The sequence below is a fragment of the Zeus faber genome, assembly GCF_960531495.2.
Source record: "Zeus faber genome assembly, chromosome: 21".
NCBI lineage: Eukaryota > Metazoa > Chordata > Actinopteri > Zeiformes > Zeidae > Zeus > Zeus faber.
In genome coordinates, this window is record NC_137208.1 from 4,957,883 (window position 1) to 4,984,392 (window position 26,510).

A 26,510-nucleotide genomic window follows, 5' to 3' on the forward strand; every position below is an offset into this window, starting at 1 on the left:
TTGGCGAGTCACGACACTCGTCGTTTCGGGAGAGCGGGGCGGAGGTTTTTCCGCCGACAACAACCGACGAGCGGTGAACGGGCCGGAGCTCGGAAGCCTCGGACGCGCCGGGGCGAACGGGGAGTCGGGGGGAGTCGGAAAGAACCGAACGACGGATCCGGAAGCGGAGCGCAGGAGCAGCGCGTTCGGGATATCGCGTGACTCCGAAGGGGGGGGGGGGGTGGAGGCTTGTGCGCCGTCATGCTGTGCTCTCCGCCGGGCGGAGCTTGTATCGAGGCCGCCCAACGCCGCGGAGCCCGCCCGGCCGGGTTGGACGCCGCCCGGCGTGCGGGGAAAGGGCGAACAAACGCACCCTGGTGGCTGCGCCTGACTACTACGTCACAATTGTCGACGATCCGTCATCTTCCGAATGAAACGAGCTTTGCGTCAGTGGCGCTTTATTTGTTTTTGAAAGATTATCATTAACCATATATATATTTTTTTCTTTATTGTAATTTGTGTCAAGTGAAGCACATTTATTTTTTATGTTAAACCGAATTGACATAAATGTAAATATATATAAATACATATATTGTTTAATATATTTGAATCATTAATTTGAATACAGTAATTCGTAATATATTCGTAATTGAATTCTAGGAAAAAGGCTGTGAAACTGATTAACATTTGTAAATAGAAACTGTGGAAAACGTTTTTTTAATCCTTGAAGGCCTTGAAATTCGGTCCATTAATACACTGTATGGGTGGAGAAACTAATTATACAATTAGTATTTTTATCATCATTATGATTATATTTTCATTTAAACAAAACGAAAGTTGTCCCACTTTCGTTTAGTGGGACAACAGCCAATAGATTTAAATATGTATTGTGATCAAAGTAGACTCACTGTGCACTACTTTTGTGAGTGAGACAGACCGATAGAGAATACAGATAGACCGATACAAACGGACAGAAAGCCAGACAGACGGACACATTCAAACCACTTGGTTAAACCTTGAACCTTTGAGACTAAAGGAGAAATATCCATAAAAGTATTTTATTATTCAATCAAATAAACGTTGGACTGCTTAAACTGTTGGAAGGGGAACAGCCATCCCTCACTGGAAGACGAAAATAAACTCAGACATCCATCCCTTTTTCCCCCCCTCTTCACTCGTGCCATTTAGTCAAAGTAGTCCTCTATGTCGATGTTGGGGTTGAGCAGCTGGTCTCTGTAGGGCGTCAGGTCCATCTGGTTGAGGATCAGATTCTCAAAGGTCTCCTCCAGGTCCGTTTCTCCCATCAGCACCGCGCCCACCATCCTCCCAGCGCTGAGGACCACCTGCGAAGACCCCCCGAAAGTTGAGAATGACACTGGATGGTATATTCCCCCGCCGGCTCGTCTCCTAGGTAACCTCTAGTCGGCCGTACGTTCGTTGCCAATCTTGTTCCCTGTTTACGTTTTAGGTTCATTTCATGGTTTCTTTTTTGTTTAGTGGTTTGGTTTATTTTATTGTCAATGTAGACGGCAAAAATATCCATTTCTAGTTCAACGTTTAATACTGCAAGCGCAGGGGCCTTCATCAGTGGGCCGTCTTATGCTATGCATAGAACTGCATTTTGTATATTTGGCTATTTCTGTTCTGTATTTTGTCAAGTTTTTAATTGCATCATCATTTTTATATAATTTATTTTACACCGCATTCCAAAATGATTATGCAAATGACATTTTTCAGATTTTCCTAAATAGTCGATGCAAATGACAGTTAGTATACTTTTCAAGTCATCAACTGTGAGGGTATAATTCAAATGTTATTGAACAAACCTCCCAATGATAACAGTATTTTTCTAAAATAAAAAATTCAAAATGCACTGTTCCAAGTTATTATGCACAACAGAGTTTCAAAACATTTTATAGGTTGTAAAGAAGTGAAAATGATCATTTGTTGAATGTGCAGCATTAGGTCATATTTACTGAAATCAAAAGCTGTTTCAATCAAAAATATCTTAACAGGCCAAGTTACATGTGAACATAGGAGCCTTCTTTCATATCACCTTCACTATTCTTGCCTCCATTGAACTTGTGAGTTTTTGGAGAGTTTCTGCTTGAATTTCTTTGCAGGACGTCGGAACAGCCTCCCAGAGCTGCTGGTTTGATGCCAACTAAGAGCATTGAGCCTTGCACTAAGGTTCTCAATAGGGTGGAGGTCAGGGGAGGATGGGGCCACACCATGAGTTTCTCTCCTTTTATGCCCACAGCAGCCAATGACACAGAGATATTCTTTGCAGCATGAGATGGTGCGTTGTCAGGCATGAAGATGGTTTTGCTACGGGAGGCACGGTTCTTCTTTTTGTACCAGGGAAGAAAGTGCTCAGTCACAAACTCTATATACTTTGCCGAGGTCATTTTCACACCTCCAGGGGCCTACCAGCTCTCTCCGTGATTCCGGCCCAAAACATGACTCCGCCACCTCCTTGCTGACGTGGCAGCCTTGTTGGGACATGGTGGCCATCCACCAACTGTCCACTACTCCATCCATCTGCACCACCCAGGGCTGCACGGCACTCATCAGTCAACAAGACTGTTTGAAAATGAGTCTTCATGTATTCCTGGGCCCCCTGCAGCCCTTTCTGCTTGTGAGCATTGCTTAGGGGGGTCTCCAACAGTAGGTTTATGCACAACTGCAAGCCTCTGGAGGATCCTACACCTTGAGGTTCGTGGGACTCCAGAGGCACCAGCAGCTTCAAATACCTGTTTGTTGCTTTGTAACGGCATTTTAGCAGCTGCTCTCTTCAGCCCATGAATTGTTCTGGCAGAAACCTTCCTCATTCTGCCTTTATCTGCACCAACACATCTGTGCTCTGAATCAGCCACAAACCTCTTCACAGTACGATGATCACACTTAAGTTTTGGGGAAATATCGAATGTTTTCATACCTCGTCCAAGGCATTGCACTATTTGAGGCTTTTCGGCAGCAGAGAGATCCTTTTTCTTTCCCATGTTGCTTGAAACCCGTGGTTTCATAATGTTCAACGTCCTTCTTTAAGTAGTTTTCCTTTAATCGGGCTCACCTGGTAAACTAATGATCTCAGGTGTCTGAGGTTGATTTCAGTGATGCAAAGAGCCCTGAGACAACACCATCCATGAGTTCAATTGAAAAACAAACCATTAAATGTTTAGGACACTTAAATCCAATTTGCATTATCATTTGGAACGCAGTGTATACTTAAGCTTTAAAAAAAAACAAGCTTGCGGAATAAGCTGATTCAGGTTCTATTTTTCCTGTCGACAGCGCACACGTTTAGATTTTTAATGTTGTGAATTTGAACACGTCAATTTGCACGCCCATTCGAAATCCAAGACCTTGAGACATTTTAAAAATAAAATGTCAACGATTCAGTCCTGTGTCCTGCATGCCCGTTTAAAATGCCACAGCTGAACAAAATCCAAGGACGTCTTTTTCAATGAAATATAAGCACCCAAATGTGCAAAACATAGGGCCCGCTGGAACCTGAGGGCGATGAGTCGAGTGCAGGTTTCTTCAGTGGCCCACGTGGACGGCCAGGGGCTCTGCTCGCCGGCTGTGACGTTGAAGGTCACGCGCTCGGCCCCGCGCCTCCAGAGCTTCCTCCGCCCTCAAACGCCCGCGTCCCGCGAGACACATATCGGACGACGACGTCGCAAATCTCCTCGCTCAGTAGAATTTGATGATGGTGTCACAAAGAGCCTCGCCGTCAGCTTGTTCATTTAAAGATTATTAATATTACACCTGTCCAAATTGCGCCAAACTCGACATGGCACGTCCTGGGGTCCCCGGCGATACGCCCGCCAAGTGCGAAGTAGATCGGATGAACGGTCGTCAAGATAATCCGCTCATCAAGACGTACATACGGGCGGACAGACATGTTCCTAGAATTAAAGACAGTTCGATTTGGCGAGAAGCCTTTGAGCGTTCTCCGGGTCCGCTGACAACTACCGTAGCAGACCGTCATTTATTTTATTTTTTTTAAACGAGGGGCAATTTGAGTGGAGTGAAGCATGGAGGGTTTGACCTGGAAGACGGAGCGGGTGTTGGGACCAAACCGGGACCAAACCGGGACCAAACTGGTCTAGTTCAGAGGGGACCTCCCCAGTTCCTAGCTCCCCTCAGGGAGTCCCCAGAAGCATTTGGTCCGAAAACGGTTGGCTTCGCCCATCCACTCCAGCGGCTTTATCGTGTTCTCTGGAAAACCCAAAAGATGCAGAAGGACAAGGACACTCCTCACCAACACTGTCAATGTTAATCACGGCTGAGGATGTAACCCAACACCTTGTGTGTTTTGGGCCTTGTGAGGTTTCTGCAAGACAAAAAGCTGCTGAACCAGGCCAGGGCTACCGCTCTGTTTTGATATTTGCCGACCTTATGAGGGTGGTTCCATGATTAGGGTGCCATTCAGCCCTTGTAAGGCTGAGAAATAAAACTATCTAATAATTTTTCAACATTGAGGGTGTTTACTCATCTCTCATGAAATCCCATTTTACAGATTTCTTCCCTGAAGACGGCTGAAATAAGCAGCAGGGCTGAAGTAACAGGGTTGAGTTTGACGCACACGGTTATAAAGACACAAAGTGTGACTGACTAGCATTGGTGCTCATGGCGCAATGAAAATAGGGACATTGTAATTATTTACCTAAAATGTATTTATTAAAATAAATAACTTTCAAGCTATGATTTCAGTAACAGGGTTGTACTTGGAGAGTGACCTTCTCAGGCAGCACCACCAACACCGGTGAAAATAGAGAAAAAAAAAAGAACGAGAGAACTTCTTTCACTCCTTCCCGCGACCTTCAGGCGATTCAGACGACGCAGCTTCTCGCTGAATGTGTGGATGGATTCACACTGTAATGCCGAAATAACGAGATTTTGGCAGGATTTTTTATTTTTTTTAATGATCCTCTGAAGGTAAAGTTTAGTTCTCGTGTTTAGCGTGTTCGCCCCGCAGGAACTTTTTCATAGCTCTACGAACTTTTACTACGGATACTGATTTTGGCGGAGCGATCAGGTGAAAAACGTTCACATTTATGGACTGATACAACACGCAACACAGAAACCCCGTCGGCTTACGTCACTTCACTGTTCCTACTGGCAGTGCGAATGCCACCCAGAAGACAAGCCGTTAAAGGTATGCAGTTCTCAGGAGACATTTCCTGGTTCCCCTCAGTGAGTCCCCAGAACCGCTTGGTCCCAAAAAGCCCATGGTGGGTGGGGATGGCGGACACACTGTTTTCTACATTTCAGGGTTTTTTTATTCACGTTTTAATTTTTTATTCACGCTGTTGTACAGGACACTTTACCCAAGTGTTAAAACCCTGTGACCTCTACTTAACGTGCATATTCAGAGAAAATTTTATATCAGCGGGACACAAATGGCACACCGATCGTGGGACTGCCCGCGAACGGCACAACCGCGACGGAGTCAAAGCAACTCCTCTGGGTCACCTTGACGTACTCCCGGCCTTTTGTGCAGCGCACCAGCAGCTCGTGGTCCGGCCCCAGCCCCTGTCCGTTGAACTTCCCGAGCAAAACCACCTGTGGCGTGGAAAAGGGATGAGGAAGTCGTTAAACACACACCCACACACGCGCACACACACGCACACACACACACACACACACACATATACACACACACACGCACTCGCACACAGGCAGTAAGGTTTGGTGGTAAACAAGCAGGGAACATCGTGCAGCGCTGTTTATTGACCGCAGGGGATGACGATCCAGCTGAACACACAGCAGCAACATCATATGACGAGTCTCGTGGCTCCTGCTCCGTGTGGGCGACACCTGCCGCGACTACTGGCTCCGTAACGCGAACCTGCCGCCTTCCGCCCCGGGGGGCAGGCAGCGGGGCGATACCGACTCCCCATCTAATATCCTTGTGAGGATATTAGATGGATGTATTAGATATTTACACAAGAACTTATTGGGAAGAAACATGCCTCGGGATTTCTCCTCTTCTCAGCGTTCATTCAGATCCTGCTTCATGTGTGTTTTTGTCAAAATTTGCTTGACTTTTTTTTCCCCCCACATTTTTCTACTGTACGCTCGGAAAACCAGAGTCAAATTCCTTATATTACTTTTAATCAAATTAAAGTCATAAAATCTCAAAAATTAATGCGTTATCTTTTGACAATGCCACACATTAAAACCACTGAATATTCGCACGTTTTAATTTCTTCTGCATTTGAATAGTTCCACTGCTTTCCTCAATATATTAAAAAGGAGATTCCAAAGGAGCGCGGCGCATTATAAGGTAAATCCAGTTGTTAAATAAAGTTCTATCTTGTTTTTCTTATCTAAAGATCATTAAATGATGTGTTTTTTGGGGTTGATTTTAGCACTACAAAAGGAAATTCAAGGACTTTCAAGGACATTAGTAAGCAAAATTCCCGCAAAACAAATAATACATTTTCAATGTGATCATTACTAATTTAAATATAACATAATCTAAGTGTAATTGTCTTATTTATTTACATTTAGTCATTGATCAGACGCTTTTATCCAAAGCGACTTACAATTGTTCAAACACCGATGGACGCAGCCATCAGGAGCAATGAGGGGTTAAGTGTCTTGCTCAAGGGCACTACAGCATGCTAGCAGGAGGAGCCTGGGATCCAACCAGCAACCTTTGGATCACTAGACCACCAGCTCTACCTGCGGAGCTACATCCCCTGAGCTACATTTATATGATATACTGATTATACTGTGTGTGTGTGTGTATATATATATATATATATATATATTCATTCATCTACTATTACAAGTGTCTATTTTCAATGCTAAATTACATTTACATGTCAGGGTTCATCTATGTCCTAAAAGCCGTTCTGGAAGTGTTTTTATTACGTTACAATTTGAAAAATGAAACCAGGGGAATTTCACAGGTTTTCGATGTACAGGTTTTTTTTTTCCCCTTCCTTCAACCACTTCAGCACATAAGGGGCTATTTTCAAGGTGCTAGGATACTTAACTTTCTGGGGACGAAATTCAAGTGCACCTGCTAAGAACCCTGTTTTTACACTTGCTGTACCTTGTAGTTGAAGAACCTGGTGATGTGAGAGAAGAGCTCGAAGCAGAAGTCCAGTTCTATGGCTTCAGACAGGACGTGCGCCGCCATGCAGTGGCCGGCGTGCCAGCCCATCTGCCGGGCCTGGGTCCACAACCGCATCTGCGCGCACACACACACACACACACACACACACACACACACACACACACACACACACACACACACACACACACACACACACACACACACACACACACACACACACACACACACACGTTGACTACATATGAGGGAAGCAGATCAACTGTGGTATTTAATCTCATTGGTAGGCTCCAGAGAAAACTGCAAAAGGTAAAGAAATGTAGAAAAATAAACAAAGAATAAATATAAATAGGATATCAGAACAAACTATATACAGAAAAAAGGTCAAATAATCGCAAATGAATTAAACAAGAAAAATCTGAATCAAAAAGAAAAAGTGAATTGCAAAAATGACGTCTGCATATATGCTGTATGTGTAATAATCCTAGGTAGGTAGGTGGGGCCTTCAGAGAACAGACCCTAAGTGGATGCTAGTTTGGCTCCTATCAAAACAAACCCGCCTGTTTCCCCAGATACGTGTCTTGCTCAGGGGCACATCAGTGCCACATGCTGGTCAGATCAGTCCAGCGACTAATTATCGGCACGGGCTCAGCAGGCCACGGGAACACTGGACGAGTTCCAAAATGGTGCACTGACAACCACGGGACCCCGAAACAAAGTGATCCGGTGTACGTTCGGGCGGGTCTACCTGCTGCCACAGCCGGCTGTGTTCCCAGCATGCAGTGCACACGTCTCCTGCAGCGTAGACGTCCGGCTCCGAAGTCCTCATGTGGTCGTCCACCCTCAGCCCACCATCGTCTGCCAGCGCAAACTGGAAACCAGCATACGCAACATCAGCCGGTGCTAAAGCGGCCAAGACAACACACTGTGGAGCGCTCCATCCTGGTTGGTCAATAGCGGTGGTCGGTTATTTCAGAATAATGGCCGTTGTGACGGGGCAACTTCTCCTCCCGCTTGGATTCACAGTCCTCGTTTCACCGCACCTACGTGGTTATACCGACACTAGCCAGTGGCGCCATCTGGTGAAACTAGTAAGAGATGAATGCGGATGTGTCTAATTCCACATTAATAACAGTAAATAGGTTTCATGTAATGTCACGTGATGATTTGAGGGCAGGGTGTGTTTTACTGCCCAGATGTGAAGGCAGCGGCGCGGTTGCGTCTCGGCCTGCAGAACCTCAAATCACTCAAGTCTCTGCCTGACACTCACGACTTTTAGCCGCGTACATGGACGACGCTGCTTACGTGGTTCCCGTGGAGAAACGGCTCCGTGTTGGGCACGACGCCCGTGGCGCTGACGATGAAGTCGCAGCCGATCGTCTTCCCGTTAGTCAGGCGGATGTAGACCGGCCAGGACTCCACTGGCAGGGAGCAGGAACGGTAAGGGTTAAAGCAGGGTTTCTCTACACCCCCAGACCCCCACCCACCCACCCCTGCCTTTTCTTCAGCTTCTAACCTTGTTTTAAGGTCCCAAAATAAAGTGTGAAACATTCATCCTTTTTCTTTTTTCTTTTATTTCCTCTCCAAAAGTTCCACTGCCAGTTATTATAAATATGCTGCCAAAACCACCAATTTCACATGTTATAATTCATATTCAGGCCTTTAAGGAAACCGCTTTGGGCGAAATAAGAATCTTTCTCACTGCGCTTTTCTAAACTGTCATCTGACTCCACGTCGCACGTTAGGGAAACTGTTGAGTGTGAGTTCGCTTCGGGCGGGCGGTTATTAAATGGCAGCTCAGGGATGGAGCTCCAGATTGGATTACGCAGAAATGTCCCGCGACCATTTTGTGCTTATCCAGCCACCCTACGCGGGGGTCAAGCCAAGGTCGAGAATGTCTGGGTTCAACGGAGATTAGGGAAAGATCAACGGGACATTTGGAAGCTACGACACGGAGCCACAGGAACTTTGAAGGAGCGCGGCGACACAAAGAGCACACAATTTAACTAGCGCTAAAACTGAATCATAGGATCATTTTTATCGGATTCTAATTTCATTAATTAAATATTTAACTTTGTACTAATTTTCTGAAGGGAAACATCATTTATCTCAAACGTGGGTGAGTTATCTTGTCTTAAATGTTTAATATTGTCTTAATGTTTTATTATGTGTTACCTTGTCTTAATATGTTATGAGTTATCTTGTCTTATGTGTTTAAATCGTACCAGGCAAAAAAAAAAAAAAAAAAAAGGCCAGAGCCAAACATCAAGCGAGTCACGTAGTGCATCGAGCGTGACGCACTTTTCCCACGGTTTCGTGCCCGGTTTCGTTGACTTTGATGATGTTATTTTAAGGTGAAAAACGTTAGAGGCATAGTGTTGCTTTAATGTGTTGTATTGTCTTAATGGTTTTGCGTATGCTTCATCTTTCTTGTGCTTTTATTATGGAGCTGGTTTAACTGCAAACACCGTCCGTAAACCGCCATTCGTGATTTGACTTTCAGAGAACAACAGAAGTCATAATACGTCTCCCAATAACTCTAGACCAAAACTAGCAACTCATTCACTGAGAAGTAAAAAACAACAACAAAAAAAAACAAGCTTCTAATCCTGTGACGACAAGCATCGCGCTCCTTACCCCTTTCGGTGTTCTGACCTCGGTGGGATGGAGGATTCGGGCCCTGGCCTCCGGGAAGCTCCTGGGGAGAAGAGAAGATCTGCTCCACCTCGCACTGGTACTCCACGCTCACTCCGTGGGGGATCTGAGCCAACGCCGAGAGGAGGGGAAGAAGAGGTAGCGGATACGACGAGCCACAGCGCCCGCCGCTACAAGGCTGCAATACCCTGGATGGAGTTATCAATCCACAGGGATGTTTGCTGCTGCTGATTCCATTTTCTATTGGTTTGACCGTTCAAAATCAGACAACCTCTCAGTTAAGAGTCTGGGATGGACTGTGGATAGATTTTATTTTATTTTTTTAATTAAAAAAAGAAATACAACTACCTTACGTCTTCTTATTATTTTCTGTTGATGTTTTGTTTGTTGTTGTTTACTGGCACACACTTTTTTACTTTACTGTCAAATTTCCTGACGCTAGCTCACCTTTTGAGATTTTTTTTTTAATTTTCTTCTATTTTTCGGTTTATGAAAACTCAAATATGGTGAGAAGCCCTAAAATGATCTCCTGGTCCCGCTGACAACAATGGAAACACATATCTCTGTCAAAGCTACTTCATTTAGCTGTGTTTTGCGTTGGTATTGGACTGCGTGTTCAAGCAATGGCCCTTCTGTCTTTTCGAATGGCGTTACCAAGTACAAAAAAAAACATGAAAAGTACCCCTGACAAAAAACACAAGCTATTGCTATCACCAGGAAAAGCGTTAAGTCGTGTCAACTGCTTGTACCGACTAGTGAAGGGGCTAAAACTAAATTTGACACCGGCGCGGACCTTTAAGAACTTGAAAGACAAGTCTGCATGGCAGCCCAAAGGGGCTGCCGCACCCAGCAGCTACACAGAAAGCACCACGGAAAGTAAATAAGGGTAAAAACAGTGAAAAATGCTTTCATAAGATAACACACATAATACCTTAAAATCTGTGCCAGAGCTGTTATTCAGTATTTCTCTTCCCAATTGACTCTTTCCAATGATTTAAAATATATTATTCTACTCACTACCTGCATTGAGTTGTAGGAATCAGTTAGTTGCTAGGTAGGAATTAGGTTAGCTATAATGTTCGGTTTAGTAACTATGGTGCATAACCTCCGGGTGCGTTGCAAAGACATTTCGCTGCTTATATGTATGAAAGTATGTAAATGTCAGTGACAAATAAACCTCTTCAATCTTGAATCTTGAAATAATGATTTTGATGAGCATCCACTTGTAGTGCACTTCCAGAAGGAGCGGAGAAGCTCAAGGCCTAATGGACCCTAAGTATACACAATAAGTCCTGGTTTGTTTTCCTGTTTGTTTTTTGGAATTTTTTTTTTTTTTTTTTTAACAAGATTGTTCCAAAATACATTCCTTAGGTGTAGAAACATATTGCTCCCGGCAAATAAACCTCTTTTTAAGACGTGGAGTTGAACCGCCTCCATATTGAGCGGGAAGCGGAAGGCACGGCTCTGCCCTCGCTTGATGTACTTTACGTAAAGATGACATCAGGTCAATCCACACTCCAAAAAATGGTATTCTATTGTAATTGCAAGTAACTGGGAGTTCAGGTTTCATGGCTCGTGTGAATCCACATTGTTTGCAACCGGGCGACCGAGTTGACGACAACAAGTGACATCATTCGACATCCCAACATAACTTTAGAATCAACCCGGCAAGTAGTTCTGCCCAAAATAAGGGTTTTGATTTTAAAACTTGAAATGGAAAACGGTACGACTAAAACGCATATATGTTGTCCTGAAAGGTCTCGAGGCTTTAACCCTACTTTGAGAGTCGTAAGACAAAGTCTGTACTTCTAAAGTCCAACCCATCCATCATGTCACAGTCAGAAATGTCAAAGCATGACGAGCGCCGGCTTTTCTTCTTCTTGTATTTTTTTTTTTAAACCCTACGGTAAGACTCGCTTTTCCAGTGATTCGGAGTCAACCCAAGCTGCAACACGCAGTCAACTGGGGCAACCACAACCACGTCCTCAGGCAGACGCAAAACTTGATGCCGCATGTCGCTCGAGGCGACTCCCAATGAACAAAGTTTAGGTAAAAAAAAATGCCACAGTTGTTCCTGCTAAAAAATTCAAATTGCGCTTTAAAAAAAGGAACTCAGGGATGACTTCCGAAACCTGAGTCATTTGACTGAGATGTTTGCGACAAACGAATCGTTTGCGAGTCGTGCGTCGCTTACAATGAATAGGCCGTGATATTAAACGCAGCTCTACACGTTTCTGACGTTTTTAGTGGTTAACAGGATGTTGGTTTAGTGCCGTGGGGATCATTACCTTGTACAGAGTGTGGCGTAGTGGAAAAAAGTTGGGACTCAATTATTTAGCTATTTCTTGACGCTTTTGTCGAAACCGATTTACAACACTGTGAGAACATGGTGGTACAGAACAAGGCACAGCCAGCTGAATCGTCTAGAGGGACAAGAAACAGGGCAGTAAGACGGAAAGTGAAGGGGAAGGTTTTTCCCTTAAATGTCCGACATCTCACCTCCTGCGCCCCTCGCAGACTGATCCCTCGGTGCCAGTCTGGACCCAGAGCACTGCCCGGGTCAGTGGAGCCGGCCCCGGGACCCCGCCCGGCCCCGTCTGGTGACACACACGCACAGACACACACAGACACACACACACACACATTGTATGATTCATATATTGATTCAAATATTACTTAAAAACGACTTAACTTTCACTCTCCCTCCTTTGTTTCCTACGTACGGTATCCACATTGTTATATTTTGGGTTAAAAAATTAAGAGTTGAAAAAGTTCCATGCAGGTACCAAAGCCATGTTGTAAACTTGCCTTCACATTTTCCATTAGACAATGTGGTTTATCTATCTAGATCTACAGTAGATCTCTCCTCTATTTGTCTTGTTTATTTATTTTTTTACTTGCTGTAAAAAACACAAAACACTGTCAGACTGTAATCAGAGTTCAATCTGTCATTGCAAAATGAAATTCAAGGACTTTAAGCACTATTATTTCCATTTTCAAGGACTTTACGCAAAACAAATATAATCAATTTCCAATGTAATCTTTATTAATACATATATAATATAATCTTAAGTGTCATTGTCTATTATTTATGCTAGTACATTTATTATATTGATATATCTGTTATTAATCCCACTGTCATTTAAGTGTCTTTTTGCAACCATGCGCGATTAAATTTACATTTCTCTGGAATAATCTGTCGTAAAAGCGATTCTGGAAAAATATTTATTACATTACGATTTGAATAACAAAGCCAGGAATAATATCATGTTTTTGTTTTTTTTTTAAGACTTTTCAAGCACTTCAGCACAAACTATTTAAGGTATTCCAGTAGTTCAATTTCTGAGGACCAAATCCAAGCACTTCAAGCACCTCAAGGACCCTGTAAGAACCCTGTGTAATCAGTGGACCCCAGTCCTACACCTGCAGTGAAGGTGTGCACGGCTCCGCTCGGGGTCCCCTCTCCCTCCTCCACGGTGTAGCGGGCCCTCTTCCACGGACCGGCCCTCTGCGGTCGGTCGGTCCCCAGCGAGGGAACCAGGAATTGGGCGGCTCCGGCGTCAAAGAAGCTGTTTCCTATGGCCTGGTCCTTCACCGCCCAGACCACCTCGCAGCCCGCCACCTCAAACCTGCAAAGGCACCGTGCTGTCACTGTCAACACCAAGCACCAAATATGACTAATCAGAGACACAAATATACACCGCAACCACACCGACTGACGCATGTAAGCAAACTAGAGTTTTATAGCATAATATTTGGTATTTTAAACATACATTTCCACATTGTGTTGCCTATGCTATTATCATTGTATGGCACTGTTGACTGTTGTTATTACTGGGTGATGCTTTTTCACTGATGCAATTGCTGTATGCCACTTTTTAATTATATTTACTCTGACCACTGTTTTAACTGTACACCACCTTTTATTAGTAATGCTGCAATACTGTAACTTAAGCTTACAATAGACAGGGCTGGGCCATGAAACGTTTTTGATAATTGTCAGGATAAAATTATCCCCGATAATGAAAGTTTGAGATTTATTTTCGATACAGAGTAGAACTTGAAGTTGCCCTCCTCCCAACCCGAGCCTGGCGCGCGATTAAAGAAAGAATCAGCGATTTTCAGTGATGAGCGAGAGCGTAGATTCCACAACTTTTCAGGCTGTTCTCAGATGACAATGATGTTTTATATATATATATATATATATATATATATATATATATATATATATATATATATATATATATATATATATATATATATATATATGTATATTTGCAGTAACGAAAATCCAATAGAATGAAAGTATTCAAAGAATACCCTATTTGAAGGCTGAAATTGCCATCTGGTTGTGTATTTCTTTTATAAATAAATAATTGATTACAAATTCTGAATATAAATTTGTAACGTTAGCAAATCAATCCACATGTGATGAGCAATAAAAGCTCAATGCAAGTTCATCCAGTTTGTTTGACACTGAACGCACGTTAGAGGGAAATAATCCGGTGATGGTGCAAAGGCCACGAGCGACTGAGCGGAGACAGAGGAGCGTACAGGCTCTCCTCCCTCTCCTCCTTCTGCCCTCTCTGCCCTCTCCTCCTTCTCCGCCCTCCCCACCCCCCTCTCCTCCTTCTCTGCCCTCCCCTCCCTCTCCGCCCTCCCCTCCCTCTCCTCCTTCTCCGCCCTCCCCTCTCCTCCCCTCCCTCTCCGCCCTCCCCTCCCTCTCCGCCCTCCCCTCCCTCTCCTCTCCTCCCTCCCCTCCCTCTCCTCCCTCCCCTCCCTCTCCGCCCTCCCTCTCCTCTCCTCCCCTCCCTCTCCTCCTTCTCCGCCGTCTCCTCCCTCTCCTCCTTCTCTGCCCTCTCCTCCTTCTCCGCCGTCTCCTCCTTCTCCGCCCTCTCCTCCCACTCTTCACTGTGTGTACAAGGGAGCGGGGGTGCAGCGGATCCGGCTCATCCTCCCGGCGCTCCGCCGAAAACAAACAAAGCCTTCAACACCACAATAAGTCTCTTCTCCTCCGCCCACCACGTCTGTGTCCGCTCTGTACATTCTTCTCCCCCCCTAATTCGATTCATCATATCACAGCGTCATGTTCCGTTCAACATGATCTTATCTTTGATGTCACCATCCAAGTCATATCCATCATGTTAACTGCTCGTCTGGAGCGTGGGCCTTCTCACAAGCTGCCGCTCTCTGTTCTGCCCTCCTGAAAATCAACTGGACATGTTGTAAAATATGTCATATTTTATTGAATTGCTGCGCTCTTTTTTCTTTAAATTATTAGAAGGCACAAGCTGCCCTCCAGCTGAGCTCCGGCTCCTGCGGCTCGGGCTTTGGTTCGACCCCCCCCTCCTCAAAAGCACCGCTTCAGGGATACAGTACAGTTTATTTTCAGAGAACGTTACGTCAGAGATGACATTCATGTCGGACAATATCAGCCACAAAATTACGGGGAGAATTGCAGACCTCGTTGTGAATTGGAAGTTCAAAATTGAACGCTCATTAAGATCTTTTTTTCGATTTGGAATCTGAATCGTGACACCCCTATGAACCAATCATTGCGCTTCCATACGGATCACGGATCAACTACGTTCCGTTACACCACTACAAGGGAAAGTGTGTCTTTGACCAGAATGTCCAGTAATTCCACTGATATGGCGATGAAAGTGGGAAATAAACCCGAACATCACCAACGGAATGTCCTTTAGTGCAGAGGTTCCCCACCAGGGAATTTGCCAGCCGGCCTTGAGGACAAGGGCGGGATTTTTTCAGGAGCAATCTGCAATCTGCTCTGCAACAGCTGGAAACGAAGTAAATTACATACAGTACGGTGGCCCAGTGCATTGCACTGCCTCCTCACAGAAGACGGTCCTGGGTTTGATTCCCGCCTGGGGCGCTGTTGTGGAGTTTGCATGTTCTCCCCGTGCTCACATGGGGTTTCCTCCACCTAACGTCAGTAAGGTAACCCCCACCAAAAACATGCACACATCATGGTCTGACCAGCGATGGACACTTATCACCTGGTCCGGGCGCGTCCACGTATGCTGCCCACTGCTCCTGGCTGTGCCCCCGGAGGAAGGACAAGCCAGAATGGGTCAAATGCAGAGGATCCATTTCACCGGCCACCATCAAAAAGCATGTGCATGTGTGTTGCGTGACGAATAAAGACTGTTTCTTCTTCTTTTAATTTGCTTTGTTTAGAGAAAAGATTGCTCAGATCGGAGCTGCCGAACTGTGCGTGACCCCCCTACTAAATTTGAGCATTAAAAACATGAAATATTTTGAATATTAAAAATAGAAAGCATAGAAATTAAAACGTGATAGTAGAATTTCTGCAGCCATGATAAAATTATATATTATTTATTTCTCTTTTTAGTTTACGTATTTTTTATTTTATTTATTCAGTGTTTAAAGTAAAGCTATGAGAATACACTTAAAACTGTAAATTAAGCATTTTTATTATTCGATATATATATTGTGATAATAATCGGCATCGATCAATATAAAAACATTTTTGGCCACATCGTACAACCCTACTGTTGACTAACAGCATAGTGCTACTAGTTAGCAGAGGCCAGATGTATTCAATCTGTGGGGCACGAAGGAATTGCAAGGGGGGGCCGCAAGAAAATGAAACATAAAATAAAAAATAAGAAGTAGCCTTTAATAAATAAAGCCACAAGTGAATGTGACTGTTCGATGTGGTTTACCATAATGTTTACATTTTAGCAGACGCTTTTATCCAAACGACTTACAATTAATACAATACAAAATATACAATACAAAATAAACTATGCTTTTATTTGTACTTTTAGGGAGGGAGTGCGTCATGTCCTTGAAATCCTAGGGCGTGGGGGGCTTGGCAAAAAAAAAAAAAAAAAGTAATACCACTGCTATATATCCTGAATATTTATATATTCGACCTTTTCTGGTTTGTATTTTTCTTATTTGACTTTTGATCCTATTTTATTCAATACATTAATTTGTTACTATATTTGTTATTTGTATATGTATTTCAGTTCTGTATTGTTGCATTTGTGTATATTTGGCTTTATATTTGTTTTTTTATTGTATTTTTTATTAATTCAGACTGTTAAGCTTTTTATTAAATGCTAATCGTCTGTAAAGAAAGGATCCATAAACTCATTCTGATTGTAAATATTTTGTATGATGCACCACACATTTCAACACTGTGTTGCCGGGAGTTCACTCACACTAGTTCCAAGGCGATGCCTCCATTTCCAACAACCACGATTCTTTTGGCCTTGCATAAGCGCTTCTGTAACTCCTGTGAATGACACACGTCCACTGCATGTCTATTACAGATATTTAGGAGACATAATGTACAACTCCGCCACTTTTAATCAAAGGAAACATTAGTAAAGTTCACATAAAACATTGGTGTGGTAGTGGGGAGTTGTTTTGCCGCCATCTGCAGGTGGGGAGAGCCAGCACTGACAACTGAAAGGGGAAGCAGCTGCAGGAGGTAAGGGAAATTAGCAGAGTCTTTAAAAGTTTTAAAAGCTAACCTCTCTCGTGACAGTGAGGTCGGGCTCCCATTCCAGACTCTGGAATCCACCTGTCTACTGGTCAATCCATCTGGTCCCACATTGGGCGCCACTGCAACAAGTCTCTTGTCAGTTGCGGGGAAGAGATGGACCAGGAGGCAGGTAGAACACAAACCAGCCTTAGCTGCGCATTGATTGATACAGAACTCAAGACGTTTGTCTGAAAAGACAAACGTCTAAACTGTTGTGTTAAGTCTGGAATGGGAGCCCAACCTCGCTGTGAGGAGAGAGGGACAGGTGAACCAGTGCCACCTCTAGAGACTCCGCTAATTACCTCAAATATTCTGCAGCCTGTGCCCCTTTCCGGTTGCCAGTGCTGGTCCTCCCCACCTGCAGATGGCACCAGAACCACTACCAAAATAGTATTCCTGTTTTTTTCCCCAAGGTAAACTAAATAGGTGAGAAACCTACTTTAAAATAGCATTTTTAGGTGTGAAACCTACCTAAAACTACAGTAACACATTTGTCAAAGCTGATTTAATTTTTCCATATTTTGTATTTTCTAATTCCACTGGAAAAGGCAGAAGCGCCATTGCTTTTAAACAAAAATATGACAGATGAACCTTTGGCCTAAAAATCTTATTTAAAGTAGGTTTCTCAACTAAAAATCGTATTTCAACATAGGTGATTGACCATATTGTACAAAATTTCCGAAATTGGATTAAACTGTAGTCCACAACAACCTGCAGTGTATGGAAGTCTCCTACCTGGGCACTGTCCGTGTCCCGGATCCCCAGCACGTGGGGGTTGTCCCGCGTGAGCAGCTTGGGTCTGGCCCCGCTGCAGATGCACAGCTTCTCATAACGCACCACCCGCCCATCCACCGTCTGCAGAGTCTGAGGAAATGCAACCAAGAGAGGACAGAGATTGAGGCAAAACACCTTTCAGTTACCCATTACAGCAGTGTTTCCCGACCTTTTCTCTACCAAGTCACACTTTTTAGAATTAAATGAACCCACGGCACTTCACCACTACCCTATAATTAATGTTTTTTAAAGAAATTGTGTATAAATAAAGACATATTTACTTTAAATGAACTCTTTTTTCTAATTTTCATGTGTTTCTTCACGAGAATTTCTCATGGTAATGTGTTCGATCAATTACTGTAAACTTACGTATGTACCCATCACCATGCACTTACATCCCCGAATGTTCCTCTTCTGTAGTTCAGTTTAAATATCCCTCAAGAACGGTGTTTTAACAATTAGGATCGTTCCTGGATCATGCAGTGTGGACACAAAAGAAAGGATCGGCTCCTGTAAAGATTCGGTTTTGCTGCAGTGGGTCACATATTTATTTTGGGGTGTGGTAGCCATTTTGTCACCCACTAATACAGTTTTGTTTTTTAGCTACCTCAAATAGTAAAAGTACCCATATAGTAATAATGTATACCTTACATATCGATACCAATATTTTATCCTGTGCAGTCTATAAATGTCTGTTTATATATATATATATATATATATATATATATATATATATATATACATATATATATATATACATACATACAGAGTATGTGGCTATTTCTGTATGTTTGTTAATTTATTTTCAGACTCAAGTTAATTTTAATGTTAAATGTCTATAGGGAAATTTACAAATCCTCACCATGACAAATGTCCTTGTACGTTTGAAAATAAAAACGTAAAAATTAAATTCTCCCCGAGATAATCTTAAATATACCATTTCTGCACTCACATGTGTGTCTGTGTGGAGGGATTGGACAGCAGACTGGATGACGGTCAGGTTTAGGAGTTTTTCCTGCAGAACGCTGGATGGATGCTCCTCAATGTCGAACTCTTCCAACGTCTTCGACACCTATAACACCAGGGGAGAATCACAATCACACACACAACAAACACGCTTCAAATGGTGCCAGGTGAAATGAGTTATTTGCTTTTAGCCAGGAGCAGTGGGCAGCATACAGCAACTCGCCCTGGGACCAATTACAAGTGTGCATCGCTGGTCAGACGACGATGTTCTGCATGATTTTCGTGGTGGTCCTTACTGATGTTATAAGGAGGAAAACCCATGTGAGCACGGCGAGAACATGCAAACTCCACACAGAAAGGACCCTAATGGGGCGATAACCTGCCGGAGCACGGTGCCAACAGCGCCCCAGGCAGGAATCCAACCCATGGCCTTCTTGCTGTGAGGCAGCAGTGCAATGCACTGTGCCACCGTACCCCATACTACATACACCTTACCTCAAAGCACAGTGACATTCAAATTTCCCTCCAGGGATCAATACAGTATCTATCTATCTAGAAAGGTTATCCATCCATCAATCTATCATCTATTAAAAGTTATCATATATCTATCTATCGATCTATCTAGAGAAATATACTTGTCTATCTATCTATCCATCATCTATGCACTAGAAAATGTATCCATCTGTCTATCTACCTTATTATCTATCTAAAAATCGATCTATCTTGAAATATATCTATCTATAAAGGTTATATAGCTATCTCGGTAATTCTCTCTCTCCCTCTCTCTCTCTCTATATATATATATAGAGAGAGAGTCATGAGCTCCACAGGATCAGATCCACCTCCATCACTGACCTGTCTGAAGTTGGCCACAGCCTTGATGTGAGGAGCTGCTGTGATGAGAGCAATCTCCTCTGAGGGAAACTGGGAGGACAGCTGTAATAACAACAACAACAACAACAACAACAGGAAACAGAAATAAATACTGTAATGACAAAACAGGAAAAATAAATGTCAGATTAAAATCCCTCAGGACTAACTGCGAGCTTATTGTGGATCACTCATCAATTTAGTTGGTTGTTTTTTTTTTACCTGTTCGACACATGTTACACCGGCGATGCCTCCTCCAACGACCACAAATCTGAATGTTTTGTGCGTATTATCCGCCATAGCTCTAGAAATCTTGACTTAAAGTCTGCTAAGTCATGCTAACGTCAGCTGGCATCCATAGTATTACTGCTTTGTTTAAGACCCAACACACGGTCCAAACTGTTCTTATACTTAAAATAATCTACACACTACAATAGCTACCAAATAACCGATAATAACCTGCAGCAATTTTACTAAACGTTAAGTTTTTATATGAATATTGTTTAAAGTATTGAACTTGTTTCATCAGGAATCATACGGCAGCACCGTTTGGCGTTTACGACAAACTACGGCAAGCCGCAAGCGTCATGTGCCATCTCGCTTAACGGTGTGGTGCTGCACCCTACCGGTCAGTTAGGGAATGTCCCTCCCACCACCCGAGGTTAAAACAAATAAAGACTGAATAGGATGAGATCAACTGCAAATACATCAATAAATACACGGGAAGATCAATGCATAGAGTATAAAAACATGTATGTATAATATTTTGACGGATAACATCCTTTAGTGGAGCGTTACTGCCACCAATCGAAAAGATTTGGGAATGATCTGAATCCTTATAGTTTATTATTAATTTGTCTCTTTTGGAATGAGAAATTATATCGCTGCACGGCACAGTTCCTGAAGAATATATAATGATGATTTAAAATTTCATTGAGCCTCAGCTTTCACGCAGTCCATTTGACAAGATTGTCACGGACATCTTTGGCTGTATGTTTATTTTCCAATAAAGCTTATCGAAAATTAAACGTAGAAAATTAAGCTGTATCAGTATGTTATGATGTTAGTGTTTGGTATGTCTTTTAAAAAACGTATTACCAACTCCACTGCTGCTGCTAATATTATATATATATATATATATATATATATATATATATATATATATATATATATATATATATATATATATATATATATTTATATGTGATATAATGTAATATAATACAGCCGATAAGCCCCAGTACAGTAGGCTTCCGTTAGAGAATGAGGAGACAATTATTTTTCACATCTCCATCAGCACTGACAGCATTATTCTGTTTATGTTTACATTCACTTCAACACTTGCGTATGGGATTTGGGTGGCCGCCGGGTCACAATCAGGCCTCGCCATTTCCATCAAAACATTCATCGGCTTTCATTATCGCGGTGATTCAACAGCACAGCGGGCCAGACAAGCCACATCTTTGCCCCCACATTTGCTCCATTTGCAATTTGTACATTCGTTACGTGAATTAAGTGACGGGCACTGATCTTGACACAGCCCCCAGCTGTTCCCTGTAGGGATGTTTGGCAGTTAATGGCTTATGCGTTGCCTTGTTTTTTTGTTTTGTTTTGTTTTGTTTTTTCGACTCCTCGGCAAAACAGCAGGCACTCGTATTCTATTTGTGAAAAGCCATTTATGCTGGAGGTTCTAACCAGAGCGGGGAGAGGGGTGATGTCAGCGCCTGCGATGATCGGGTCACAGGTTAATGCTGTGCGTCCCGCCCCCCCTGGATCTGCATCACTACCTTATATGACACCTACTGGAGGCACGGTCACCAGCGTGGTCCCCGTTATAGCGCTTTAGCCTCAATTTCCAAAAAGGGGACACATAATATAAATATATGAGGGCTGTCAAACGATTAAAATAACGAATTGAAATGAATAGCATGATACATTTACTAAAATGTAACACTGGAGATTCTATTTAAAAAGCATTGGGTTACAGTCATACTATGATTTGATTATTGATAATAAATATACAAAATATTCATAAAAAATTATATATATATAAGTAATCATTTTGCTGCGGGACGCCTTGGATATAAAAACGACTGAACCACGAAGCCCTCCATATTTAAACGTTTGTTATTTGATTGTTGGTGAAAATTTATTGGAGTCAGAGAGTTATCCCCCTTTGAAAACCGTGTTGTGTGACTTTGTAGACGGTTGCAAAACTAAACCATATACCAATAAAAAACATAAAATCCTATATATCTATATCTATATGTACAATACACAATATCAATATTAATATTCTTTAAATGTATTAAACTCATTAAACATCCGGAATATGGCCAAAGAGTTTACACTGGGAAGTTTGCGTGTTCTGCCGCAGCATCTTCTGTTTGTTCCTTGAACTGCACTCTTCTGGGTGGAAATCTAAAGCTGGCTTTACACTGAATCCGAAACCGCATCCGACGGTGGGATCCTCACCCCTAGTGGAGGTCGGATGAGTCTGGGTTTCGCGTCACAAAATGGGAGAGCTGTTTTTTTTCCAGTACAGCAGAAATGAATACACTGTAGGAATGAAGACAATATAATTCAGATATGAATTATATTATAATTCATTAATATAAAAAGAGATTTATTGATAGTGAATATAATGAAACCCAAATGTAATTAACTACACCCAAGACAGGTGTGGCTCTTTTAATCACACCACCCCCACACCACTTGCCATCACTCCCACCCCACCCCCACTGAGCAGAAAGAAAATACAATAAAATGCCTGGACTCTGACACAGGGTCCCCATACATAAACATAATAAAAGACCAGACTCTGAAACAGGGTTTCCATACCTTTAACAAACAAAAAAATCTCCAACTAAACAGAAACTGTATCCTTCCTCGGAGACCTGGCTCCCCAATGAGCACGGTCCATCGGGGACCCTCCCCCAGGGCCGTGAAAGACTCCCCTCCCCCATTCTGGAGCGTGGGGCCTCGGGTGCTGTGCTGGCTGATGGAGGTGCGGCCTGGATTGGATGTTGCGGGGCCTGCTGGGAGGGGTGGCCCGGCAGCAGGGCTGTTGGATGGCCCCGGCGGTGGCTGCTGAGAGGAGTCGCCAGCTGCAGAAAGGTCACCCGTGGTCGCTGCTGCAGCTGCTTCTCCACCAGTGTTCTGTGTCCCTTCCCCGTGTCGGAGAGTCCCTGTTCAGGCACCACTGGGGCAGTTCCACCTGCCACACGAGACGCGAGGGAAGTTTTCAGGGCCCTCCGACACAGAGACACAGGCAATGGGGTTCAAACGTAAAGTACTGCTTCATAACTTGATAACCATATAATATATAATTAATATGATATTATAATATAATATTAATATATTATATGCATCTTTTTTTACCATTATTTTACCAGGTTAGTCTTATGAGGATTCAGAATCTCTGTTGCACTTTAATGCACACATAAAAACAAAACATTAAAAGTAGGGGACGACAATATAAAACAGTAAGTGGAAATCTAGGAGGTAAAAACAATTACAATCTGCAACTTCAATTACCAAGGTCATTATATTGTTTTTGCTGCTAAAAATGTGCACAATCTCTGTAGGCACTGGCCACTTTGCATTTCACGGCATACCTGTGTGCATGTGACTTATAAAAGTCTTGAATCTTGAATCTCAGTAGTTTTAATTTGAACCCTGTCTTGAAGCAGGCAGCACCATTCACAAGTTGCACTCCCCAGGCGGTTTCGAAGGACTGACAGCTGCAGGGGCTTTTTAGCTCCCTCACTTTGGCATGAAGGACATTGTCAAAAATGTCACCTCGTTCCCCGTCTGGGTACGAGGTTACGGGTACGACACTCCGGGGGTCCCATCTCTGAGTGCGCATCCCACCACCGGTGACCGGGGACCACTCTTGCTTTGATTTTCATTTTGTGCGACTGCCACCGCGATCTCCGCCTGGCGCTTGGGCGGCCAGTGATGGCTTATCTGCTTGGACCCGAAAGTCCCAAAGCCACTGTCATTCTCATCCACCCTTTCAAAACGCTGTCAGATGAAATCTGGAATGGTCTGGAGCACTTCAATATGTAAAAGACGGGGCTGTGACACGCATGGCATGCTGTTATGTGCTGCAAAAGAAAAACAGGGGTTTCTTTTTGTATTTTCAGAATTTTATTATCAAACCAAATGGAACAGAACGTTTATATTCATTGTGCATTCAACATCGACTTATTTTTCTTATATTTGATTTTGGTACGGTTTTGATTTTATCCCTCCCCACATTCAGATGACACTGATCGCAATCTTGTGTGTGTGTGTGTGTGTGTGTGTGTGTGTGTGTGTGTGTGTGTGTGTGTGTGTGTGTGTGTGTGTGTGTGTGTGTGTGTGTGTGTGTGTGTGTGTGTGTGTGTGTGTGTGTGTCACTAAAAGCCTGGGTATCTGGAACCCGGTAGATCCCTTTTCCCGTAGGCAGCAGAGCCCACGTCGGTCGGGGCGTAGACGGTGCCGATGGTGTTACTGGAGCGAACGAGGAAGTCGGCGAGTCTCTGGGTCACGCAGGTGGCCGTGTTGCACTTCCTCTTCTCTATGTGGTGGCTGCAGAGAGAGAGAGAGAGAAATTGAAAATCGACCGATACAAACTGATACAGAATTATTCAGGGTTAACAAAATTAAACAAAATTAAACAGATTAACAAAATTTTACAGAATGATACAGAATTATACAAAAGGATAGACAATGATACAGAATTTTACAAAATATTACAGAATTTTACAAAATATTACAGAATTATACAAAATAATAGAAAATGATAAAAAATTAACAAAATCATCCAAAGTTATCCAAAATGTCCAAAAATGACCCAAAATGATCAAAAATGATCCAAAATTATACAGAATTAAACAAAATGATCAAAAATTATACAGAATTATACAAAATGATCCTAAATGATACAGAATTATACTAAATTATCCTAAATTATACTAAATGATACAGATTTATGCTAAATTATCCTAAATGATACTAAATGATACAGAATTGTACAGAATTATACTATATTATTCTAAATGATATGAGAATTATACAAAAGGATATACACGAATTGATATAGAATACAGAATGATACAGAATTTAAAATATTTAACAATTAAGAAAATACTACAAAATTTAACAAAAAATCAACAAAATGATCCAAAATATCCAGAATGATACAGAATTATACTAAATTATACAAAATTTTACAGAATTATATGGAATTATACAGAATTATACCGAATTATACAAAATGATACAGAATTAGACAAAATATGAATCTGATAAAAATGACACATAATTAGACAATGATCAAACTCATAGAAACTGACACATAATCAAACTAATACAAAATGATAATAACCAGACAATCTGGATATGAGAAACTATGGGGTTCATTCATGTATTATCCATGGGATAAGTCAAAGGACCATGTTTCCTCAGCACACACATTCTAAATGACCCCTGACTATTTTCCTGACGATGATTTTTACATTGTTAATAATTGTCTCTATTTTTGGGGTGAAAAACCTTCCTCGAAATGATCTACTGGTCCACATACAAAATACGACAAAATGAACTTACATTGACAAAAACGACAATGAAATATAAATAATCAAAACACTTTCTCACCCTATCGTTCGAATTTTAAAACAATAAAAAAATGAAAAAGACAATTATGAAAAGAAATCCAAGAAATGTCAGAGAAAACAAATCTGGTTTTCCAGGTTATCACCAACACCAACACGAGTCGTGCACAACACAACATCCAAGCGGCTACACACCCGTCGACGGCCGCGAGGCCTCTCTGGGGCCGTGCGCCCAGGAGCTCCAGGAAGGGGTTGGAGACCATCTGGGGCAGGAGCCAGCCGCCGCCGTTCACATCTGGAAGCGCCCTCTCCTGCTCGCTGGACGACGAGGGGCTGAAGTACCTGCATTTCGGGGGTCAAAGAGTCAGAGCCATGACACCCTCTTCGCGGCAGCACTGCTTCGAGTCTCGGGGAGAAGTGGCCACTTGGTTCCATGAAAGGACCTTCCCACCGCCGAGCTCCTCGCCCTCCACCTTCCACCCCTCACCTCCGGAATACCTGCCTCATCTCAACGCTACAGACCCTCATCACAGCCATCCTCTTGCCTTCCACCGCCTCGTCTTTTGTCTTCAGGCTTAATCGTGTTTTTTACAGAGGGCGGCCATTGTAACCCCTGGTGCTCCGCTAATTGACCTGGCGTGGGACGACGTTCAGTGTGACGCTCACCTGAATCCGGGCGGGGCAGCAGCAGAATGCAGCGCCACCGGCAGGAGGAGCAGCAGCACGGGAAGCCTCAGCTGATACATGACGAGGGGTTCCCTGGAACGAGGCACGGGCATCACTTACAGCTTGTGCTCCATTTGGCATGTTAACATTTAGACTCAAAATATTGAAGATAGATGCAAATTTGCAGATAATAATTTTTTTGATTTTCTTATCATTAATAATACATTTCTATTGATTTACTATAGATTCAAGAGGTTTATTCGTCACATACATATATACAATATATCTATACTATAATCTATACAATATGATAGTACTTTACTGATCCCCCATAGAGGAAATTCAGGGTGTTCAGTGAGGATCATATATA

General features: G+C 42.8%; 2 protein-coding genes across 2 annotated transcripts; both read right to left on the minus strand.

Annotated features, from left to right (window-relative positions):
* Window positions 1-1,021: 1,021 nt before the first annotated feature.
* Window positions 1,022-20,423, minus strand: pyroxd1 (pyridine nucleotide-disulphide oxidoreductase domain 1). The gene is made up of 13 exons (XM_080022456.1): window positions 20,097-20,423; window positions 19,860-19,940; window positions 18,991-19,110; window positions 18,000-18,128; window positions 16,939-17,012; window positions 13,151-13,356; window positions 12,227-12,324; window positions 9,710-9,833; window positions 8,378-8,493; window positions 7,821-7,943; window positions 7,052-7,189; window positions 5,461-5,550; window positions 1,022-1,322 (listed from the first exon to the last, which is right to left on the minus strand). The coding sequence occupies exons 1-13, from the start codon at window positions 20,172-20,174 to the stop codon at window positions 1,164-1,166; spliced, it is 1,536 nt and encodes a 511-aa protein (XP_079878582.1). The 5' UTR covers window positions 20,175-20,423; the 3' UTR covers window positions 1,022-1,163.
* A 3,854-nt stretch (window positions 20,424-24,277) lies between these two features.
* Window positions 24,278-26,220, minus strand: iapp (islet amyloid polypeptide; the record flags this gene model as incomplete). Its single annotated transcript, XM_080022333.1, has 3 exons — window positions 24,278-24,449; window positions 25,670-25,816; window positions 26,141-26,220. 3 exons carry the CDS (start codon window positions 26,218-26,220, stop codon window positions 24,278-24,280), a joined length of 399 nt encoding a protein of 132 aa, XP_079878459.1.
* Between the last annotated feature and the right edge of the window lie 290 nt (window positions 26,221-26,510).

Coding starts and splice junctions, on each gene's coding strand:
- pyroxd1 (XM_080022456.1), bottom strand. CDS start 20,174: ATGGCGGATAATACGCACAAAACATTCAGATTTGTGGTCGTTGGAGGA. Junction 19,941..20,096: donor GTGTAACATGTGTCGAACAG/GTAAAAAAAAAA, acceptor TTGTTATTACAG/CTGTCCTCCCAGTTTCCCTC. Junction 5,551..7,051: donor CCAGGTTCTTCAACTACAAG/GTACAGCAAGTG, acceptor TCCACGCCACAG/GTGGTTTTGCTCGGGAAGTT.